The sequence below is a fragment of the Pogonomyrmex barbatus genome, unplaced genomic scaffold (assembly GCF_055798465.1).
Source record: "Pogonomyrmex barbatus isolate J1 unplaced genomic scaffold, ASM5579846v1 scaffold7, whole genome shotgun sequence".
Classification (NCBI taxonomy): Eukaryota; Metazoa; Arthropoda; class Insecta; order Hymenoptera; family Formicidae; genus Pogonomyrmex; species Pogonomyrmex barbatus.
The window spans coordinates 8,215,837-8,237,967 of record NW_028297171.1 but is presented as its reverse complement, the minus strand read 5'-3'; the positions used below and the strand labels follow the sequence as shown (position 1 = coordinate 8,237,967).

The following is a 22,131-nucleotide window of genomic DNA, read 5'->3' as shown; positions in this document are numbered from 1 at the left end:
CTAAATTTGTTACCGTTACCCTCTCTTGCTTTTACTCTCTTCTCTCTCTCTCTCTCTCTCTCTCTCTCTCTCTCTCTCTCTCTCTTACTCTCTCTTTCTCTCCTATTTCTCTTCCCTTCTTCCATCTTCCTACATCGCCTGACCGTAAATGGTGACGTTTAACGTCAAGCATAATCTTCCGGCTGCCTTTTAATCGCGAGAGGAACTCCCTTGACATCGGCCCGATCAATCGCGATGCACTCGATACGAGAGCTTTTAATAGGTTCATCTCGCCTTCGCGACATTAGCTTACTTAATAAACTAACTAAAAGACTCTGCTTCTGTTGCCTACGAATGGCTATGACAATTTGGTGGAATTAAAGATAAATCAAAGATATAAAAATTTGTAATTAAGACACTTATAATTATAATTGAAAGGATAAAAAAATTAATAAAAAATAAAATCTAAAGAGTTAAATAAAGCGAATTTAGTTATACATAAATAAAAAATATTTATTAGCTAAACACTACGATTGAGAAAATTTCTGAATAAGGATTCAATTAAAAATCGCAAACAACAATTTTTAACAGTTTCTTATTTTAGATCTAAAAAACAATTAATGAATCTATTAATTATTCTATAATAATTTATAATTAAATTAACAAAAAAAGCAACAAATGGTATCATAGTTCACGATAGGACCTCTTATTTTTATACTCCTCCACCAATCATTTTATTAATTTAAAATTCATCTTTTATATAATTAATATTTTTCAATTATTTCATTTTCAAATATGCCACTTTTGTTATTATAGTTAATTATAGTTTCTATTCTAATTCCATCAAGATGGAGTATCAAGTTGCTTGTTGGAGAATAAAGTAGATGTTACGAGCCGATGACGGGCGTCGCGATGACAAGCAATGCGGTTTCTAAGTGGATGTTTAAAAGACGTTAAAAATAGTCTGGAATTCGGCTGGAAAGAAAGAGAGAGAGAGAGAGAGAGAGAGAGAGAGAGAGAGAGACACACAGAAAATTTGGAATTCTAGTCGCGATCACGACTCGTCTATTTTCTGCAACCGCGACGCCTTCGAGAAATTATTACCATTGCTTTTTCTCCAGTATTTCTGCGCGGTCTTAACAACCGGATAAAAATACTGGTGTTCACATTTCATTATGCTATCATTTAGAATTTCGCCGGCTCCCAAATTCCTCTGGCAAGTATTTACGATAAAGAGAAACAAAAACATAGCAATCGTATAAAGAAAAAATTCTGAGAAAACGATTCTAAAGAATTGCAAAGATCTTATAAACCAATCATAAAGTCATATTAATATTTTATGGCACTACTTGGCATTAAGAAATTTCAAGAAGTATAACTTATGATGATTCTGAAATAACAATGGAATATGAATATCACCCTTGAATTAAAATCCTGACATTAATTTCCTCATTTTTTTCATTTAGTTTGAAAAAAATTTTTTAAAGTATCATGAAAAAAGAATCTGTTCCACTACAATCGTTCGTTACTAACTATGCCAGTCTATCAAAAGAAATGTTAAACGACTCTGTCTGATGGAGCTTGAAAAGGCGCGGTGGGAAGTAACGCTGGAATCCCTCGGAATGCATCTGCGGATGACGTCAAATTGGGAAAAGATGTAACAAAGTTGCGCGCAACGCACGAAGTGTGCATCGTAATTTTAGCAGCACGATATGACCGAATATAAGCGTCGTCCGCGTAACCGGATGAGTTGTCGTCCACGCCGTGCTCTCGGCTCGAAGAAAAATAGCGCGTCTGACTAATTCCGCGCCTCCACTACTTTGTCGCGCTCGCGAGCTTGCGAAATCGCACGCTGCGCGTAACTCGAGCCGATTTAAATCACGAAAACGTCCGCCTCTCTCCCCCTCCCCCCTTCTTCCCTGTTGAAAGTAATGTAATTCCAACTTAAACCACATTCTTTTTTCTCTCGTTTTCGCAAACCGTCTCAGTCGAGAAAATAGAAAATCTGCAAGCGATTCGCGACAATTCAACACGATATAAATTCGACAAGGGAGAAATTTTAAATCAAATCTTTTAAATTTTTAATTTTTTTCTAATCAAACAAATTTTTTGGATTCTGCTACTCTAAATTTTTCTATTTGTGCTTCTTTTAATATTACAATTATTAGTATATAAATTATTAATATATAATTATTAGTATATTAATATTTGATAAATATTGTTATTAATCTAGTGTTACTTATTGTATATTTTAATTTAATGTAAGAATTTAATTAAACATAATTAATAAATATTATCGACAAATTATAATGTTGATGCTAATTATATGGCTTCTCGCCCTTCGACATGAATTCGTTTGCAGCTTGCACCACTGTGCTAATTACGCCTCTAATTATATTACTTTCTGCCCTTCGCAGTTGACTGACTTGCAGCTTGCGCCAAGTAGTTAAAAATGATTTCATATCGCGATTTTTATGATGATTGGCAATGTTTGTTATTTGAGAAATTCAATATTAATTTTATTTTATTTCTTATAATTATATATAAGAAATATAATTATAATATAATTATATTATATTTCGTATATTAATAATATAAATATAATATTTCTATTATTATTTTTAATAAATTTTATCATAATAATTTTACTATTATAACATAATCTCCTAAATTTAAAAAATATATATTTAAAGAATTCATTTTACTGCTATCTTTAATTATTGATAAAGATTATAATAGCTAGTTAGAAAAAACTGAAGATATAAAAAAGAAATGTCGGACATTTAAAACTACTACTACTATATCAAATCTTTTTGATCTTACTTTGATTAAATCAAAATTTTATATAAAATAAAATTTTAATATAAAAAATTCAGGATAATTAATATTAATTAATTTTAGTATAGGAAATTTTTATGTTCCTAGTCATTGAAGTTAATACTTAAGTTTAAGATTTCCGAGCTCACGAGAGTTGGTACTAATAAATAATAATAAAATAATAAAATGAAAATAATTGTAATAAAAATTTGATTAATAACTGTCGTTTAAAAAATATTTATTACAAAATTTTTATCAACACAAATCTCTCACCTGAAGTTGTGATTCGAGATCGGCCTTCTGCGCGGCCAATTTCAGAGCTTTCTCCTGATATTCGGACAGCGAGCCTTTCTCACCCTCCAGCTGGCGCAGCAAGTTGGTCTTCTCGGAGAGAAGCTTGGCATTCATATCCTCCAGCTCTTTGCGCAACTTCTCTTCCTTTTCGAAGGCCTCTTGCGCCTTCCTGGCTTTTTCTTCCAATGCCTGTAACGAGGTCATTTCACCTTCGATTTTGCCGCCGTTCACCAACGGAGTCGGATTCTCGATCAGCACCGTGTCGCCCATAATTGATCACCCTCGGAGAAAAACCGAGGACTACACGCGCGAGTTCACTCGATTTCGATTCCTTTTCTCGTAAGTTACCGGGGTATGGGGGATCCTCGTCGAGAGAAAGTATCCCCGTGAAAAATCAGTCGATCGAATGTAGGTCGCGAGAAGCCTCGGCTTTAAAGGGCTCGACCGCTCGATGATCGCTCGAAGACGAAGGAAAACAGCGAGCGGGACTCGGAGGTAGGTCCGGTCCCTACTACGTCTCGAGATATCGAAGAGAGGTAATTGAACACCTGTGTGCGTGTACGCGTATGAGGGCGAGGCTTCTCCCTCTTTATTCGTCGGGCGGGTTCGTGTAATTTCGAAGGGGTCGGCGCGAGGTCGCGGGTCCAACTGGTCCCGGATTCGGTCGAAGCCCAACTTTTCTACCCGTGCTCGTGGTCCCTCTACCGTGCCCGTTTCCGGCAGCCAGTAAGGAGCGAGTCATGGCGATCTTGATCGTGGGCGTCCCCACTCCAGTGGCGCCTCGCCACTGTATGTGTAAAAATATTTATAACCGATCCGATACCACATTTCAGGGGGTAAGACAGAGGAAGGGAAAAAGCAGCTTACCTCCGCGGAGAGGGGGGAGGTCGGTCTTAGACGAAATTAGAAACGATCTAGAAGGGCTGCCCTCTCTCTCCCTCTCCAGCGATCATCCCCTTTTTGGCGGCTCCAGAAAGTGCAAAGTGGATAAGTGGACCGCGCAAAGAGATCACTCAAGTGAACAAATATATCTATAAAGATTCATCCGAGGAAAACCTCGGTAATATGAATTGAAAATTTTTTTCTATGATAATATGCTCTCATATTTTAACGAAAATTGCATTATTTTTGCATCATTAGTAAATATGAATTAATACATATTTATAAACGCAAAAATTTAAAATAAATTTGAAAATAGATTTAATGAAATAAAAAAGTAAAATTAAAAATTAAAAATAAAATTAAAGATAAAATTATTACACAATTTTATAATTTTATAATTAATATCAATAATGGTCAATTAACAAGATCAAGTATTACAATAGGAGTTCAAAGAGAGAGAAAAATTAAATATGAAATTTCTTCAGCTGGAAATTCTTGAGCCAAATTTTGAGCAAAATATTAAATTTCATCGCTGAGTCTTGGATTAATGATTCACTGTTGAATCGGCAGACAAGTGTCAGCATCATGACGTAAAAACGACTAGACGAAATTAGAAGCGATGGCATTCCGGCGAAGACAGAGCGCGATTTAAAAAATACGGAGACTATGTCTCCTGGGTGTTTCTGAAGGACGAATAATTGTATGATCCTTTTCGGAAGAGTCGAATCTATTAATAAGAAGCCGCTTTGGTAACATGATCGAACGTTGATTCACCACCGGCTGCCTTTATTATGCTTCTAATTCGGGACGGCAGAGCAGTATCAGTGAACTGGACTGGAGAACGAGAGCGTGCACGGATTCCCCTAATCCTCGTTAATTCGGGATTATAGAGTCAAAAATATAGATGGCTTGAGAGTGAAGAAGAAGATTGACAAAATTAGAAACATCGGCGTTCCAAAAGGGTCGACCGAGATGTTCCTTCAAATTCCTCGAGATCGAGTGAAACCCTTCAACACCATTTTAATTCCAAAATGCACTTTCATTTTGACAGAATAATGGAAAATTATAACAAACTGCTTTTTGCAGTGAAAATATGTCTCTAAAAAAAAGAGATTGAGTTTGAAGCAGAAATGATAATAAAATTAAATTTAATAAATAAATTTCATTAATGTGAATGAAACTAAATCTAATAAAATATAAATATAAATACGTAATATCCGAACTGATGTAAACTCTCGTTAATTCGGTAAATTTTTTCTTATAAAGATCTAGCAAATATGTGAATAAAACAAAGATTCTTGATCTTTTTGTCTCGGATCGAAATTTAATGGAGAAATCTGTAAAGAATTTTAAAAAAAAATAATTCGATATATCCAAGAGTTACGAAAGTATTACGAGAGTAAAAAAATTATGTTGAAAAAAATTCAATTTCGAAGAAATTCCGGTTTGAAGCTGGTCGAGAGTTTGTGCAAGAGCCAGCGAGCCGCGAAAATGAGAAGACCAGGCGGCGGATAAATAAACGCGAACGTCTGGAAACTGGAGCTGTTACGGTCCGAAAAGAAGAAACAAATTCCACGAGCGATTTCGAACGGACAGCACGGTTAAACACGAAGCCCAGGTCGTAAATCACCGCCAAGTCGGAGCTTTATTTTGCCAAATTTCCGCGGTCTTTCGCGAGCTTTCAGTTTTCGCGGAACGAACATTTCGACTTTGCAACGTCCGCTTCTCTTTCTCTTCGATGTAACAAATGTTAACAATGATAATACATTTCAGTCATTTTTCATGTTAAAGGTTCTTTCAAGTATAATTTGATTATATTTGATTACATCAAAGAGTTGAAAGTGAAAGTTCAGAATTAAAGATGCAAAGTTCATTTAAAATTAATTGCTTAAAGTGAATCCTATAAGTTATATTAAAAACAAAATTAAATGGAATTTAAATTATTTCAATTGAAATAAAAGTTTTGTAAGAAATAAAAAAGAGAAGTAATAAATTGCAAAAGTGCCAAAAAATTAAAGATTGCATTTCTAACTCAAATCACTTAATTGAATAAATCGAGTAGATATTAAAATCCTTGTTGTTTTTATAATTGATTTACACGGTGCTGATCGAGTACCTTGTTTGTTCCTCATTTTTTTTAAAGCTTAAAATAGAAAGATAAATTTGCATTAATGATATATCTATTTATATATAATATAATAGTTTCTATATATATTTCTTTATATATATAATAATAATAATTTCAATATGAGTATATTAAATTTATCAAAAATATGTCAGAATTAGTATCAGATTTGAACGGAAAAAAATCTATCAAATTAATTATTTTAATAATTATTTTTATCTTTAGATGAAATGACTTGTCGACACGAGATCTCGAAGAGACACTCACGGCCATCTCGTCCTCGATGCGAGTGACATTGAGCAAAGGCTTGATCTTCTGCCACAACTTCCACCACGGCCAGGTGCGGAGTTGGAGGTACTTCCTCAAGTTCCTCTGGACGACCACGAGAGCCAAACGTTGCTCCTGGAGTTTCTTGTACTCCTTACGAGATAGATAACCTCTGATATAAGCTTGCATCCAGGACACAATCTTGCCAAGACGCTCGTCACGAAGCTCCTCCATCTGACCCAGAACTCCGGCACGGAAGAATACCTATTTTTTTTTTTTAAAGCGAAGTGGAATAATTAAAAGAGTTCGTATATCGTTTGTAAAGACCTTTGATATACCTCGATTATTTTGAATGTGACAATAAAATTATCAATTTATGATTTATTAACAATCAAAGAAATGTATAATAATTAATTTTATACGTATTCAACAATACGAGAGCTCCTTCGATAACACATGTAATTAAAGTTCAAGAAATTATTAATTAAGAAAATTATATATATTTATTATGTAAATAAATAATTTTACGAATAATTTAATTTTTATTTAATTTATAATATCACTCGCTGGAAGATAATCGAGGTACATTGTATCAATTTTCACAAACTGGCCTTCCATGCCGCTTTTAGCTCAGAAAGAGGGTCATTATTCGACGATAGGAGGTAAATAGAAATTGCCTCACACTTCTCGAGGGATTGCACCACGCTGAAAATTGATTTGGCAAAGGTAACCTTTGTTAGCGTGACTGATGATAGCTCGTCATTAATTTGCTCGAACGAGGCTGTAAATGGTTAATCGCCGAAGCCACGCGGTGTTAAATTGACACTCTTCGGCGACGTTTAGTAGCCAACATTTTCGTACAACTGTAAATATATAAATATACAAAGAATGTGTCATAAATTTCCCGAAAATGCAAAATATTTCTCCAAATATCTAGAAGTTTTCAAGAATTTTACAATACATTTCTACTTTAAAATCCAATTTTGTTATTTTATCATCTAAACATTTCAATGCTGAAAGCTATCAAAATTTCTTTGAAATTGAAATATATATATGTTTTTTTTTTTTATTATATTCTGATGTTGGCGAATAAATTCGTCGACGATGTGAAATCGAACAACACGAAAATTTGCAAAAACATTCGCAGGACATCCAACAATATTTGAGGGAGCCTGTGAGCCATCTTCGCAATTTTCGTGCTATCTATGATAAGTCTGCGACAACATTTGCGCGTCGTGATGCTACTGCCACGACGTGGACCACAGCAGGTGTCCAATACCTTGGTGTGACCCATGCGGTACTGATCACTCTCCAGATTGATCGTGTCCAAGATGATCTGAGTCGCCTTTTGCGGCTCGCAAGGCTCTGGCACGGCATTGGCGCACAGAATTTTGTATCTGCGTTCATGGCCGACCGCGTCGTCAAGTGTTTTGCGGTTTGGTGGATTTGGTGGTGGTGATACATATTGGTATTTGACGATGTTCACAAAACAGACAGAAAAAAATCACCACGCCAAATTAGAGGTTTGTTGTATTATGGCTTCTCGTTGATGCAGAATCGAGAATACAGCGGATAGAGGGGGTGGGAGCAAGCATGGGCTGAGCCCCGAGTGGTATCCTTCAAAGATACTTTAGGGAGATCCATTTGATGTTGAACAAGGTAAAACATTAAATCATTAAAGCGCGAGATTTTTTACGAGTTTATTATCAAGAATTTATAAAATTTTTAGCGAAAATTGATAGATCGACACAAGAAAATTCAACAAATTTTAAAACAAACATAACTTTCATCGAAAAGGGTAGTAAAAATAATGTCAGATTCATTCTCTCAAATCCTCGCGCTTTAAAATACGTCATATTCTTATATCTACCTCCCAGTCGCTAAAGGGCATCGACGTATCAAGGGTCAAGTACATCAACGGACAATGGACGGACAATCAATTATGATCGACGATGCTAGAATGCTCGAAACTGTTAAATTGTTGCTGTATTATTAATTTCTTTATTACAAAAATCCGAATTTAAGAGCGAGAATTTCGATTATCGGACATCGTCGATCGCTTCAAAGCCGCGCTGAATTAAATCCTTGTTGACCGGAGCCAGGCCATTGCGAACATTGTGATCAAGGGAGGAAAAGGGTAAAACGTGCCTTGGTGTGTCCAAGACGATACATATCAGCATCGAGACCAGTGGACTCCAGAATAGCCGCGGCCGCGTCCTTGGGCTCCTTCGCCTTGTCGACAGCCGCGGGCGCCAAAATTTTGTACCTAAAGGGGTACCGGGGTATACGGGGTGGGAGCAAACGTGCAAACTAATTAATACTGGGGTTCTAAAAATGGATATTCGTAGATTTATACGTAGTTCTTCCTGTTGTTCTCCAATCGGTTCCCCTCGAACGCTACTTCATGATCTTTCAAACAAAAATTGGGACTTCATATACATGTAATACTCTTCGGGATCCGATTTTCTATTCTAATCGGGTATTCCAAACGAATTCAGAAACAGATACTTAATTGGTTTTCTCTTTCATCTCCGATGATTTACGGATCAAAATTAAATAGGTGACATTCGAATATACACGTGACATTGCATTCAATGAGGGGGAGCAACGTGCTGAATTCTCGAGGCAAGATTTCAACGTGGATCATCTTTAAATCTCGTCAGTGTATAAAAACAATTAATTAATTACAATTTTTTTAAAAATTTTAATTAATAACAAATTAATTAAAAATTTTGTTCATTTATTGCTATAAAATATGTGAGACCATAATATTAACAAAAAACTTAAATTCATAAGTTTTTATTTAAAAATTAATGATGCAACAATTGAATATATTTAATATTCGGCAATTTATCGTGCTCCTTGATATATGAAACAATATTTTTACCGTGATTTCTCAAAACGAGAACCTCGGAGTATCCACATGAAGAAATCTATCTCCTATTCCTCGAATATCAGGTATAAAAAATAGCTAGTCATCAGTTTAGAAACAACGGGACAAATCCATTTTTCTACTGGGGTACGTCAACTAGCCTTAGTATGACCGATCCTATAGCTGTCCGGATCAAGACCGATCTCCTCGAAGCACTTAGCCGCGGCGACTTTGGGATCGCTGTGGGCCGCCATTGTGGCTGGCGCTAAGATCATGTAACTATACGGTAGATAACATAAAGATCCGGTTACTACGTCTATGGAACACGAGGAGAATTACTTTTCTCGACATTCCTCTTAACTATAAACTCCTTCGCGTAAGAAATGTATCGAAAACATTTCGTCATTTTTTATGCAGAGAATTTAAATTAAAAAGTTATCTAGAAAAATATCAAGAAAATGGAAAGTTATTTCTTGAAATATTCTTTCCATAAAAATAATTATTCCATAAAAATAATTCTAACATTCTGAAACTTATCATTTCTAACTAATTAATCACTACGAAATAAAGAATTTAACCACTATAATCACAATTAAAATTATTGCTAAATAAAGTTATCGTTTAGGTAATACTATTTTATCAATGATTAGGAAAATCATTGATCATTTAAAGATCAGTTAATCATTTAAAAGGACATAATAATTAACTTAGTATAATAATAGCAATTTCTCTAACAAAAAATATAATAATATTCTTTAAATAATTTATGTTTAAACTCAAAAGAAATTGCTAGACTTTGCAGACTTTCGTAAACTATAAATTATTGTGACTGCTCAAGAATTGAGGAGAAACGATAAAATACTAAACATTAAAATAAATTCTAAGATTATATAGATACTTTCAATTCCTAATGATAAAAAATTTTTTGTAGTGTATCTAAAGTAATATATGCAAAAAAATTATCGTGTTTAAATTTAATTTCTTATGCTGTTGGCTTTTTGATTTTCCGAAAATAAATAGTCTAATTAATATATAAAAATAATAATAATATATAATATATAATTAATATATAAAAAAAATAGGCGATTCTCACCGTAGTTTGAAGTCAGGATACACCATTCTGTTGGGGAAACCTTTACGACAGATACGAATGCCTTCAAGTACACCGTTACAAGTGAGCTGATGCATGACCAGATGGGAGTCGATCACACCCGGCTGCTTCAACTCGTTGGGGATGATGCAACGGACAAAGTGGGGCTGGGTAGCACGTAGGGTAGTCATCAAATTGTTCAACTGCTCCCTGTAGGAGGACGATACGGTGGAGAAGCCACCACCTTTCTTGCCACGTCCGCCCTTTCCGCCGCCGCCGCCGCCAGCATCACCAGACTGACCGGGATGATCGGCGAAGATCTCCACCAGCAGTTTGTTGTTGGATTTCTTAAATTGGTCGACCACCGTGTCGTTCAGCGGGTCCTTGTTCTTCTCCAGCCAGCCGGTGATGTTATACGGTACCTGAAATCCAAAGAAGTTCTCAGCTTTCTTCCTAAAAATGCTAGAGAATTTGTGTCTCTTTGAACTGCAAACAATGATGATTGATAAAAATGATGACGATATAAATAATAAAACTATTAAAATTTAACTACGCTTTTTAAAATATATTCATTTCTTGCAAAAATATTATTTTTTTCTTTTTTCGTTAAAATAATGCAATATTAATGTTATTTTTGCAAAACAGATGGAATTTTACATTTGTTATTAAACAAAATAAATATTATTTTTTTCTAATAAAACCAATTCTGATTTTTTTAAATAAAATAAAACAATGTATTAATATTTTGATACAAGTAACTTATTAAATAAAATATAATAAGAAGAAAAAAATTTCGTACGTTGCCAGCATAATGGCCAATGGCAAAGTGGGCCGGTTGCTGACCCGGTTTGGGCGGCTTGGGCTTCAAATAATTAGGACTCTTGCCGAGATGGTTATTGTTCAATTTTTCCTCGAAGGTCTTATCGGTAGCTTTGGGGAACATAGACTCTTCCTCAAGAATGGAAAGGATACCCATGGGCTGTACCACGAAAAAAAAGAGAAAAGCATCAGTATCCGTTATGTCTTGATAAGTTTTGCATTTTCCAAGAGTAGCGTTACAAAATACACAGATAGAGTCTCGTTTGTTTCGTTAATTATGTAAATATTTTTTTGTTTATTTCGCGATATATTTTTGATATCAAAGTTCTACCAATAAAAAAAAGAAATGAAAATATTCTCGATATGTGATATATATCTAAAGCGTCTGCAAAATATTTTGCGCGCAGCAAATCTTCGTTAGTGTCCCAACTTTACTGAAAACAAAGGCTAAATACTTCGTTGATACATTTTGTTATCTACTTGCTCGATTCTGCGACATTAATATATCTTTACCTCTGCGACGGTTAATCAATTATATTTTCGAGCATAATACAATATTTATATAAATTAATTGCCGATTAATAATTAATCTTGCAGACTACATACAAGAAAAAAACCCCAACGCTACTCTTAGTATCGCATTATAATTCTACGATATGAATTTCTATGGACTCAGAGCGATACTTCGATGATTATTGCACTTTTGCAGATATTTTATTTTTCCTACATTCCAAAATATCGTGAAAGAGCGCAATTATTTTTTCGATATATCGATCTTTCTATCCATTAGAAACTAGGACTAATGTTCCGAATCTATCACGTAAATTTTCTGGATTTTTCTAAATCTTATTTAGAAGAAAAATTTATATATAAGAAATTATATGAGAAATTTTTGAAATATATATTTTTATTCAATTGTAATTTTTCAAAATTTTTATTTAAGAAAAACTTAAAACTTTTTTTAAAAGATACACAAATTTAATCGAATTTATTTAAATATGAATAATAGATACGTAGAGAGAAAAAAAGAGGAGAGAACAAGAACTCAACTCGCTCAATTAATTTAAAAGTTGAATTATCGTCCACAATTAAATCTTAAAATAATAATTTTTTAGGCACAATATAAGGAACAATCTTAAAATTAACAAAAGAATTTGCTATCGAAATTTTACGCATTAGATCCGAGACATTTATAAAATAAAAAGAAGATGCTATGTATGTACATAATTAACACACACAACGCGAGCAACAGTGACAGGAAGCACACAACATTGGCAAAATAACTACGAAGTAAAGCTGATCTCAAGCGACAGTTGGTGCGTTACTGAATCACAAGTGAGTGATCCAGAATAGTGAGTGATCGAGTCCGTGTCCCGCGCGGACCCATCGTTTTACCTTCTCGATCAGATTGATCGTCGGTTCCAAATCCATGCCGAAATCGATGAATGTCCACTGAATACCCTCGCGTTCGTACTCTTCCTGCTCGAGCACGAACATGTGATGATTGAAGTATTGCTGCAGCTTCTCGTTGGTGAAGTTGATGCACAGCTGCTCGAAGCCGTTGAACTGCATTCGTTCATGCACCACGATGCACACAGGCACACAGCGAAGAGACAGAAAGAGAGAGAAAGGAAGAGAGCAAAAGAGAAAAAGAAATAGAAAACACAGAGACAAAAACGGGGGATGTACGCGATCAGCAGGACGTCATCCGTGTCTAGTTGGTAGGTCCTTCAATTGATCTTTCGATCGCTCGGCATCTCTCGTAGCGTGATCGAAGGTGATCTTCAAAATCATTTAGACGTAATAAATCGATCGAAAATGAAATAAATACTTGTTTCGCATTTTTGACAATTGAATATTATTTATATAAATTCTATCGCATAGACAAATTGCTCCACCTATCGATTAATGCGACGAGAGATGCTTAAAAGAAATAATGCTCGAATGAAAGTGTGACGGTAGAAAGTAGTGTTAGTGTTCGATCGAGCAGACAGACAAGACAGGAACACATTCAGCGCAGTGTGTTTTGAGCGTAAATGCTATTCAGAAGAATCCCGAATTTCCTCGGCGATCGGGATTGCGATCTGTCGATCCGCCTTGGCCGGGTGGTACCTTCTCGATCAGATCGATAGTTTGCTGGAGATCCATGCCGAAGTCAATAAATGTCCACTCAATGCCCTCGCGCTTGTATTCCTCCTGCTCGAGGATGAACATGTGATGGTTGAAGAACTGCTGCAACTTCTCGTTGGTGAAGTTGATGCACAGCTGCTCGAAGCTGTTGAACTGCTCGACCGAGTAGCGCAGCGGAGTGAACGGGGGTCCATGCGAACGGGGGGGTTTAAGCGAAGAACAGAGAAAAAAGAAACAGGGGGGAACAGCCGTCATTAGTGCTGTCTGATGACACGAGAGGAGAACGCTCGATCGATGATTTCGACTTGTAACTTTCATCGCTCGATTCCGGGGCGAGGGCGGAGGGAGAAAGTAAGTATGGTCGAAGGGGTGCATGTCGGTAGGGTGCATTCGATGTGCTCTTGGGGGAGGGGGGGGGGTTTATTTTTGATCGTGTCATAAAATTGAAAAATTTTTAAAAACCAAATACTAAATCATTTTCGAAAAATCTTGATATTAAAGAAATTAAATAATACAATATGTTTGAACTTAGAATAGAATTATTTAAAATATTAATAAATACATAAAAATATTAATCAATTTTATGTTGTGTGATATAATGTGATTAAATATTTCATGCGTATAGAATAATATATAATCACATTAATATATTAATCACAATTAATTAAGTTTAAGTAATTATACTGAATTGAATTTTTAAAAATTTTTTTAATATTGATGTAATTTAAATAAAAATAAGCAAATTTTTCAAATTTATTGCACGAATCAAAGACATTCGCTTGTGCCGTTATGTGCTAAATTAAAAACGTGGAATTGTGAAAAACACTGACAGTACATTCGTCGTGTTAGAATTAAATTTACCTAATTACAATTTATTAAATGGATAAACTTTCAGGGTAAGTTTTAGGATTGACACTCAATGTGCTTTTGCGTATGTGGGGCGGGTGATAGAATATAATCGCTGGGTCATTGTTTATCATTGATTATTAACAATTATCACTTTTTGAGTGAGCTAATATCTCCTTAAATTTAATCTTGCAGCTTGATATCGAATTTTTATTCTAAAATTCATTAATTGATATGACGCTGTTGTAACATTAAGCTTTCAAATTTTTAACAATTTGTCATGCAGTGCATGTCATAGGAGCTTTAGTGATGTTTGATAATCGTACAATTCGTCAATCGTATTTGATTGGGCACAATAAATCAATAATAAGCCTCATTGATTCATTGAATATTTCTTTTCCTTTTTCGTTTTACGATTCGTCCTGGTCTCTTCAGGATTGTGAACCGGACCCAGTGGATCGTCGAAGAAAAAATGATATTTGATTGTCGTTCAATCATTGAACGATTTTAAGGAAATTCTTCACGAACACGACATTAGTGCCGTTAATAATGTGACAGGACATTATAAGGAGCAACAGGGGGAAAAACGTGGCTTAGGCACCTGTACTAAGTACCTTCGGAAATTATGAGTGGCGTCTTCGTCATTCTCGAAGAGCCAAAGAGATTACGATAGACACAAGCTCGAGAAACCGGCAAAAATCAACCGGAAAGCAACATCAACAATTTGCGGGTCGTGATTCTTGCGAAGTCCCAGAAATCGATTCGTTCAAGCGACTCGTTCGATGTCTCGCTCGTTCGTCGTCCGTGGGATCGATCAGCTCCCAGGGTGCCGGATCGAGATGTTCAAACTTTGACTCGCAGTGACTAACAATACCTTCTCGATGAGCTCGATACAAGCTAATAAGTCCATGCCGAAATCAATGAACACCCAATCGATGCCCTCCTTCTTGTACTCCTCTTGCTCGAGCACAAACATGTGATGATTGAAGAATTGCTGCAACTTCTCGTTGGTAAAGTTGATACAGAGCTGCTCAAAGCCGTTGAACTGCCATTTTTTTGCATTTGCGTATGTAGGCGCGTGACAGGAATAAGAGGCGGTAGACAGATGAATAGAATAAGGAAGAAATAAAGGAGGAAGGGAGAGAAAGACAAAAATTATTATCAATAAAACAAACATTTCAATAGAGTCAAAGTGTCATATGTGTCATATGTGTTAAGTCTGATATTTCTAATTTTTTTGTTAAATATTAATTAAAAAATTGATTATTTTTAAAATTGCTAGATTTTATTTTAATCTCTATAAATAAAATGTCCGAATAAATTAAATCATTTTATTTTACTTTTAGCTCTTATAATCTTAATAATATAATTATTACAAAGAAATTTAAAAATTTAAAAAATTTCCATATTCGATCTAAAAGTTTTCATAATTTTTTGTAATTAGTAAAATATTTGCGCATAAAACATTTTCTTTTAATTTTAAATTAATATTTCTTCCGTAAAAGTGAAACTGAGATAAGATCTCGATATTCTTAAAAATTTTGCCTTTGACATAAAGGAGGGAGCTACAACTAAAACTAGCCTAAGCGGAATGCGACAGGAAAGCTTGCTTGTTGAAACAACATATGCGGCCGAAACCGCGAAATCGACGACACAAAAAGAAAGAAAAGAGGAAGAAGGATTTGGATGGATGGAAATGATTGACGACAAGAAAACAGTGGACGATCACTTTGTTTCTAGGGAATAAGCGTTAGAGTGGCGGTCTCCTCTGATCTGTGATAAATCATCAGGGATTTCCGCGTGCTATTAGCTATCTCTCAATTCTCGTGTTGTATTATTAGCTCGTTATTCAGCTTTGAGCTATCTTGTTCTCTTTCACTTCCGGCCGAACCCGTCCGCCGGGTTTTTACTGGCCCGGAATCGATCGATCCGTTCTATTGTACCTTCTCGATCAGATCGATACATGCGACCAGGTCCATGCCAAAATCTATGAAGGCCCACTCAATGCCCTCTCTCGTATACTCTTCTTGTTCGAGGACGAACATGTGATGGTTGAAGAACTGCTGTAGCTTCTCGTTGGTGAAGTTGATGCAGAGCTGCTCGAAGCTGTTGAACTGTTCGAGAGCAAGAAACAGGCATGCGTATGTGTATGTCATTTTGTTCTTTTTTTTTTCCATCGTGTCTTGGCATTTTTTTTTAGTTTTTGCAGGTCTTTCGTCCTGTTTCTTTTAAAGGATCTCTTACACACGTCTACGTGTCGGTCGAAATTACAAAATTACCCGAAGTTTCAGTTCTCAGAACGATTAACATATGTAAAAATATTCTTGCTAAAGTCTTTTTTCTAAAATAATGAATTATATACATATTATCTTATAAAAAAACAATATATAATAATATATAACTTTTTCTTCATTAATACTTGAAATTGATAAGATAATTCTGATATTTCAACCCATTATGATTTTTAATGAAATTAATGTTGAATTATTTAATTCTTTTTTTCTATTAAACTTCTTAATTTTGTGAAAATAAAAGACAGATTTGATTTGCACAGTTAATCGATTCGAAATTTCGAGTTGGTAGGTCTCATTACGAGGAATTTTATCTACAGGTGTATTCATAATACGAATCGGTGGTGTTGGGCACCGTTTATTGCTGGGACAGATTGGTATCAATCGTATCGCGACCTAGCACGAGGTCGTTCTTTCGGGAGTTCAAAACTTATTATCAGAAACTGTTTAAATAACTTGTTTTGTCTTGTTTTGTCCAGAATCATCCAATCGATTCATTGATAAGATACAACACACAAGATTTAAAATCTAACTAAATTTAAAATTAATTAACAATATTTGATATTTTTTTAACTAAAAGATTATTATCTTATTTTTGTAGAAATAATAATATCATTTGATTATTCTGGACACAACTTGCAGGTCTTTTTTTCAGATGATATGAGATGTCTGACCACAAACAAATAAATTATTGAAAAAATGTGTATGCATTTAATTTGTAATAAATAATCAAATCATGTTCTATTCTAATTTGTTCTCTGTTCTAAATTTATAATTAGCTTTGATCGTGCTTGTGATCAGATATTTTTGAGTGAATTCCAAATATGGGGGTCCAACAATATTAGTCTGCTTCCAACAATTACCATTACCAACTCAATTATATCAACGGGGAAACCAATGTAAGAAGGTTCTTGCACGATCCTGACCGTCCTGTTTGCTAATGGACAGTTAAATATACGTGCTTGATTCAAGAAAAAGGGGCAAGGGGCGAGTAGTTAATCATCTTTACACAATGTTTACGCTATGTGAAGTCCACTGTTTCGATGATGACGATGATGACAATGAATATATTCCTTCGATGAATAAAAAGATAATCCTTTTACCTTCTGGGCGCAGTTCCATTCTTTGAATCGGATAGAGCGAATGAGTATTCTTCGGGGCATCTAAGAACATCTAACAGCACTCTCTAAAAGAATCCCTATCCGAATCATGCCGTTTTGATAAAAATCTGGGGTTTCTAATCAGAGAAATTTCGCTACTTCTATAATGGCGTGCAGAAAAATTCGCGGCAATCGAAGAGGGATTTTTCGAAGAGGGACATCATGCGTTTTTTACCAGAAAAACAAATAATCTACGATACTCGAAACTATCTATCTATATTAAAATACGAAATAATAATTTTTTCTATTTATACTTGAGGTTAATTAATAATATAATAAATAGTAAAATTGTAAAAATATTAATAAAACTTAAGGAATCATCACATCCAATAAAAATTCACAAATTTGTTTCGGGGTAGTACGGATATCTATTCGGGTGATCAACGAAACATCTAACTCATGGAGGTTCACAATATTCCAAAAGAGACATCCAAGGAATTGTCGATGAAATTACTTAATAAAAATAAATATCTCGAGTTCATTCAGGATACATCCATTCCAGGGTTTAACTAACATCTAAGTTCACATCTAAGTTTATATTGGGGGCTATGGCATCCCGAAGGAGCGATAATGCATTTCTAGGGAGGACAATTTACGAAGGTCTGAATCATCTTTTGGAGAAATTCATATCGAGATTAACAATTAACGATAAGATTAAGAACGTGCGGGACTTAAAATGATCTATGGATCTCCTAGAGAGATCGGAAAGCGAGATGGGAGGAGGGCGGATCGATCGTTCACCTTCTCGATCAACTCGATACAAGCTAGCAAGTCCATGCCAAAGTCAATGAATTGCCAGACGATGCCCTCCTTCTTGTATTCCTCTTGCTCGAGGACGAACATGTGATGATTAAAGAACTGCTGCAACTTCTCGTTGGTAAAGTTGATGCAGAGCTGCTCAAAGCCGTTGAACTGCGAGATACCGAGGTATCGAGATATAATTACGGATTTACCGAAAGAAATTTCTTGACGATTTCTTCGACGAAGATTTGATATCACACCTCGTGAATCACGATTTACTTCTCGTCATGCTCGATTTTGAGTGTCTTTCTTTCCTGTTTTACTTCATCGTGGGGGGAAAAGTGAAGTCTGTATAAATCGAAGATGCGAAGGATTCTTCACATCTTCGATATTTTCTTTTTCCATGTGTGTTTGATTTCAGTTTCGTTCACATCGACGATTCGATAGAGAAGCTTTATCGAAAATTATTACCTTCTCTTTCTTATATTTTCTATTTTGATATTATACAAAATGCATCAGAAAAAATATAATAATAACCAAAAAATCAATATTATTGATCATTAACGAATAAAATAAATTTAATCAATTGAATCAATAGATTGAAAATTAAATTTGCTGTTAAAAGTTAAGTCGCAGCAATATATAATCGCGTCTGTTTCAATTTATTTATTTTTTTTTAATATATAGTATAAAAGATAAATAAAAACTGTTCTGTTGTTATATAAATTTTTCAGGGTTTACTTCGTATAAAACAATTTCGACAAAAATAATCTTTAATGATTCTAAAAGAGATAATTAATGATGAAACAACGGAACATAAACTATTAAAAATTTTAAATAAAGTTTTGCGAACTTTATGCAAAAATCGTCGATGATCACGTTACGTAAATACGTATATATATATATATATATATATATATATATATATATATGTGCGTTTATATATTTGTGAATCGCGGTTCGGAAGAAACTTACGTCAAAGATCTCGAAACCGGCGATATCCAGTACACCAATGAAGTGCTGTCTCTTCTGCTTGGTATCCAGGGTCTCGTTACACTTCTTCACCAGCCACTTGAAGAGCCTGTCGAACATCGCCTTCGACATGGCACCCACGGAATAGGTTACTTGATCTTTGTTACGACCCTGGGTGACGAACTCATTACCGACCTTGATCCTTGGCTTCAGCAAGTTCTTGTAAAGATCGGCACAGTCGCAGCCAAGCAGCTTGGCCACACGTTCACCTTCCTGAAGTACAAAACATAATCATTCCTTTCTTGTTTTCTTTCTCGTTATGCAAATGTCTCTGAAGCAAAATTTATAATTCTATAATGTATTGATTTAGAAAATTCTAATCTTCTTAAAATATGGAAAATAACTTTTTATAAAAAAAATAAACAAAAGCAATTAAACCGTTATGTCAACGATAGTTTAGTAGCTATTTAAAGTTCATACTTCAGTGCCATCGGCTTCAGCCTGTTCCTCACGACCCCTTTGTTTGAATTTCATGCCACCCATGTGCATGACGGCCGCGGTGATCTTGTAGATGTCATCCTTCTCTTCCTGGGTGAAGCCCAACACATCGAAAGCTTGCTGTTATCGAAAAGAATCCTCATTAAATTTTTGTCTTGCCGATATTTTTATGTTAGAAATTGTTCTAAATTACGAGGAGTTGATTCGCAAAAAAAATTGTGAATTTTCCCGTTTTTAAAGTCTTTTACGCTATTTACAATTTTGTTTTACCAGAAACGAAAAAGCGAATGATACATTTATTAGTCAATTCTGAGATATAATTTAACATCGCTTTTTCGTTCATCATAAATCGAATCCAACAAAGGGACTGTCATTAAAAAAATGACTATCCCTTGTTACTCCTCTAACAAGAGTCTAGCTATCAGTTTGGCTGAACTTACTTACATGGACGAGCAACAATTAATGGAAACACACGAGGACAACACAAACAGCGTTACGCTTCCAAGCACGACGAACAATCGATATATGTAATTTATTACATTATAAATCATTCGGCTACGCATGTGGAAGCTGCATGAGAAAGAAAAGAAAAGAAGAGAGAGAAAGCTAGCGTGGCACGAAGTTCGATTTCACCGGAATGTCAATTGAAAAGCCAATTATTTTACATCAGAGAGCTTATTTTAACTCATTTAAAAAATAAAGATCTTAACAAATTGTATGACAATGTTACCAATAAGTTCTCTATATTTGTATCTTAATTTTTTAATATATATTCAATATACACACAAATAAAAATAAACTTTTGAATTGGTTAATTTTACCGAGTATTATAAGTTTCATTGATTCTTTTTTTAATTGAATTAAGATTAAAATTAATCAACATTGAGATCAAAACTGATTGTCAAAGTTCACTTCAAATTGTGAATTAATCTATTTTTTGTTTATCTTTAATTTTGAAAAAAAAATTGATTAATATTGGCGAAACCGACTCAAAGCATTTTTACAATAAGCAAACTAAAAAGCAGAAGCAAAGCTTATTATGTGGCTATAGCACTTTTTTTTTCTAAGCTCCGGATATCAACGCGAATTAACACTGTCTACATAGTCTCTTAGGATTACGAAGTGCTAGAAAAAGAATAAGAAGAAAAAGAAGAAAATTCGAAGAAGACAATAAAACTACTGATGAGGTTGATCTCTAGATCGCACTCATCGCGAACTTCTTTCTGATAAAAAGGCCTTCAGAGTCATACAAAATCGCCCTCTTCAGGGTCAGCCTGAATAATTCCTCGCGGTCTCGTTTCCAACCCCCTCGCTCTTTTGAGGGGCAGCTTGGATCTCCTTTATAAAATTCGACTTCGCTCTCGATCGATGAAGAATCGCTTCCTCGAGGCTGCGTTTCTGATCAAATCTATCAAAGTTTCACCTAGGATGGAACTTCTCACAAGAAAAATAACTACCATAGAAGGGGAAGGGACGAACGAATCAGTTGTAAACTATTAGGATATGATATTTGAAGTATCGCTGAATTTCTTCAAGTCGACATGAAAGAAAATTTTTTTCATTGCTCCAGGTTAAAATATTGGAGTGGGTGAAAGAATAAAAGAGGGAGATAATACTCTACTATCGAAAGTACTCGAAAACATCGTATTATTATGTACATAGTAATTATGCATAAACGATAATGTAGCAACAATTTATCAAAATTTATCAAAATTATTTGAACATATATAGATGTAATTTTTTATTATTTTATTTTTAATTTTAAATTTTTTAAAATCACAAATCATGTTTATGAAATTATTTACATAAAACATAACAAAATATAACTACATTAAATAATATATAAAAGATTAAATTGAAAATTTATATGAAATATAGTAATCTTATATCACAGTTCTTAGCAAATTTATACTTACTTAAATTCAAATTAATTAATAATTTGAATATATTTAAATAAAATAAATTCAATCTGTTCATTTATATTCTTAATATCTTTGTTTTTTAAAAATTAAAATATAAGAAATTTAAAAATACTAAAAGTAATACTAAATATATTAAATATATAAAAAATATAATTGATTATCATTCCTTTAGTTTAATTAATATTTAAAAGTAATCAAACAGCAAAATTAATAAAAAATTTTTTGTTTTAATTTTATAATTATATAAATAAAAAAAATATATATATGCTGTTGCCTATTATCGTCTGCATTTTGTAAAAGTATAAAAAATCAATATCTGGGATAAAAAAACAACAACGACATCAATCTTCGAAAAATCATCTATCTTTTTAATATTAAACAAATATCATAAATTTAATGTCAATTTTCATTTTCATAATAAACTAT

At 34.1% G+C, this 22,131-nt stretch overlaps 1 protein-coding gene across 16 annotated transcripts in view; it reads right to left on the bottom strand.

Moving 5' to 3' along the window:
* Nucleotides 1-22,131, bottom strand: part of Mhc (myosin heavy chain) — a 48,325-nt gene that overhangs the window by 10,012 nt on the left and 16,182 nt on the right. For 5 of the 16 annotated variants that reach the window (XM_011648729.3, XM_011648731.3, XM_089083281.1 and 2 more), the window contains exons 9-16: nucleotides 19,766-19,903; nucleotides 19,289-19,558; nucleotides 16,065-16,235; nucleotides 11,126-11,305; nucleotides 10,330-10,748; nucleotides 8,513-8,630; nucleotides 6,365-6,628; nucleotides 3,070-3,279 (exon numbers count right to left, since the gene is read on the bottom strand). In XM_011648729.3, coding sequence (XP_011647031.2) covers nucleotides 3,070-3,279; nucleotides 6,365-6,628; nucleotides 8,513-8,630; nucleotides 10,330-10,748; nucleotides 11,126-11,305; nucleotides 16,065-16,235; nucleotides 19,289-19,558; nucleotides 19,766-19,903 — 1,770 coding nt within the window. Of the gene's footprint in view, nucleotides 1-3,069; nucleotides 3,280-6,364; nucleotides 6,629-7,643; nucleotides 7,762-8,512; nucleotides 8,631-10,329; nucleotides 10,749-11,125; nucleotides 11,306-13,257; nucleotides 13,429-14,995; nucleotides 15,167-16,064; nucleotides 16,236-18,313; nucleotides 18,485-19,288; nucleotides 19,559-19,765; nucleotides 19,904-22,131 lie in introns of all 16 variants that reach the window. The other 11 variants (XM_011648737.3, XM_025219895.2, XM_011648732.3 and 8 more) reach the window with 6 other exon arrangements.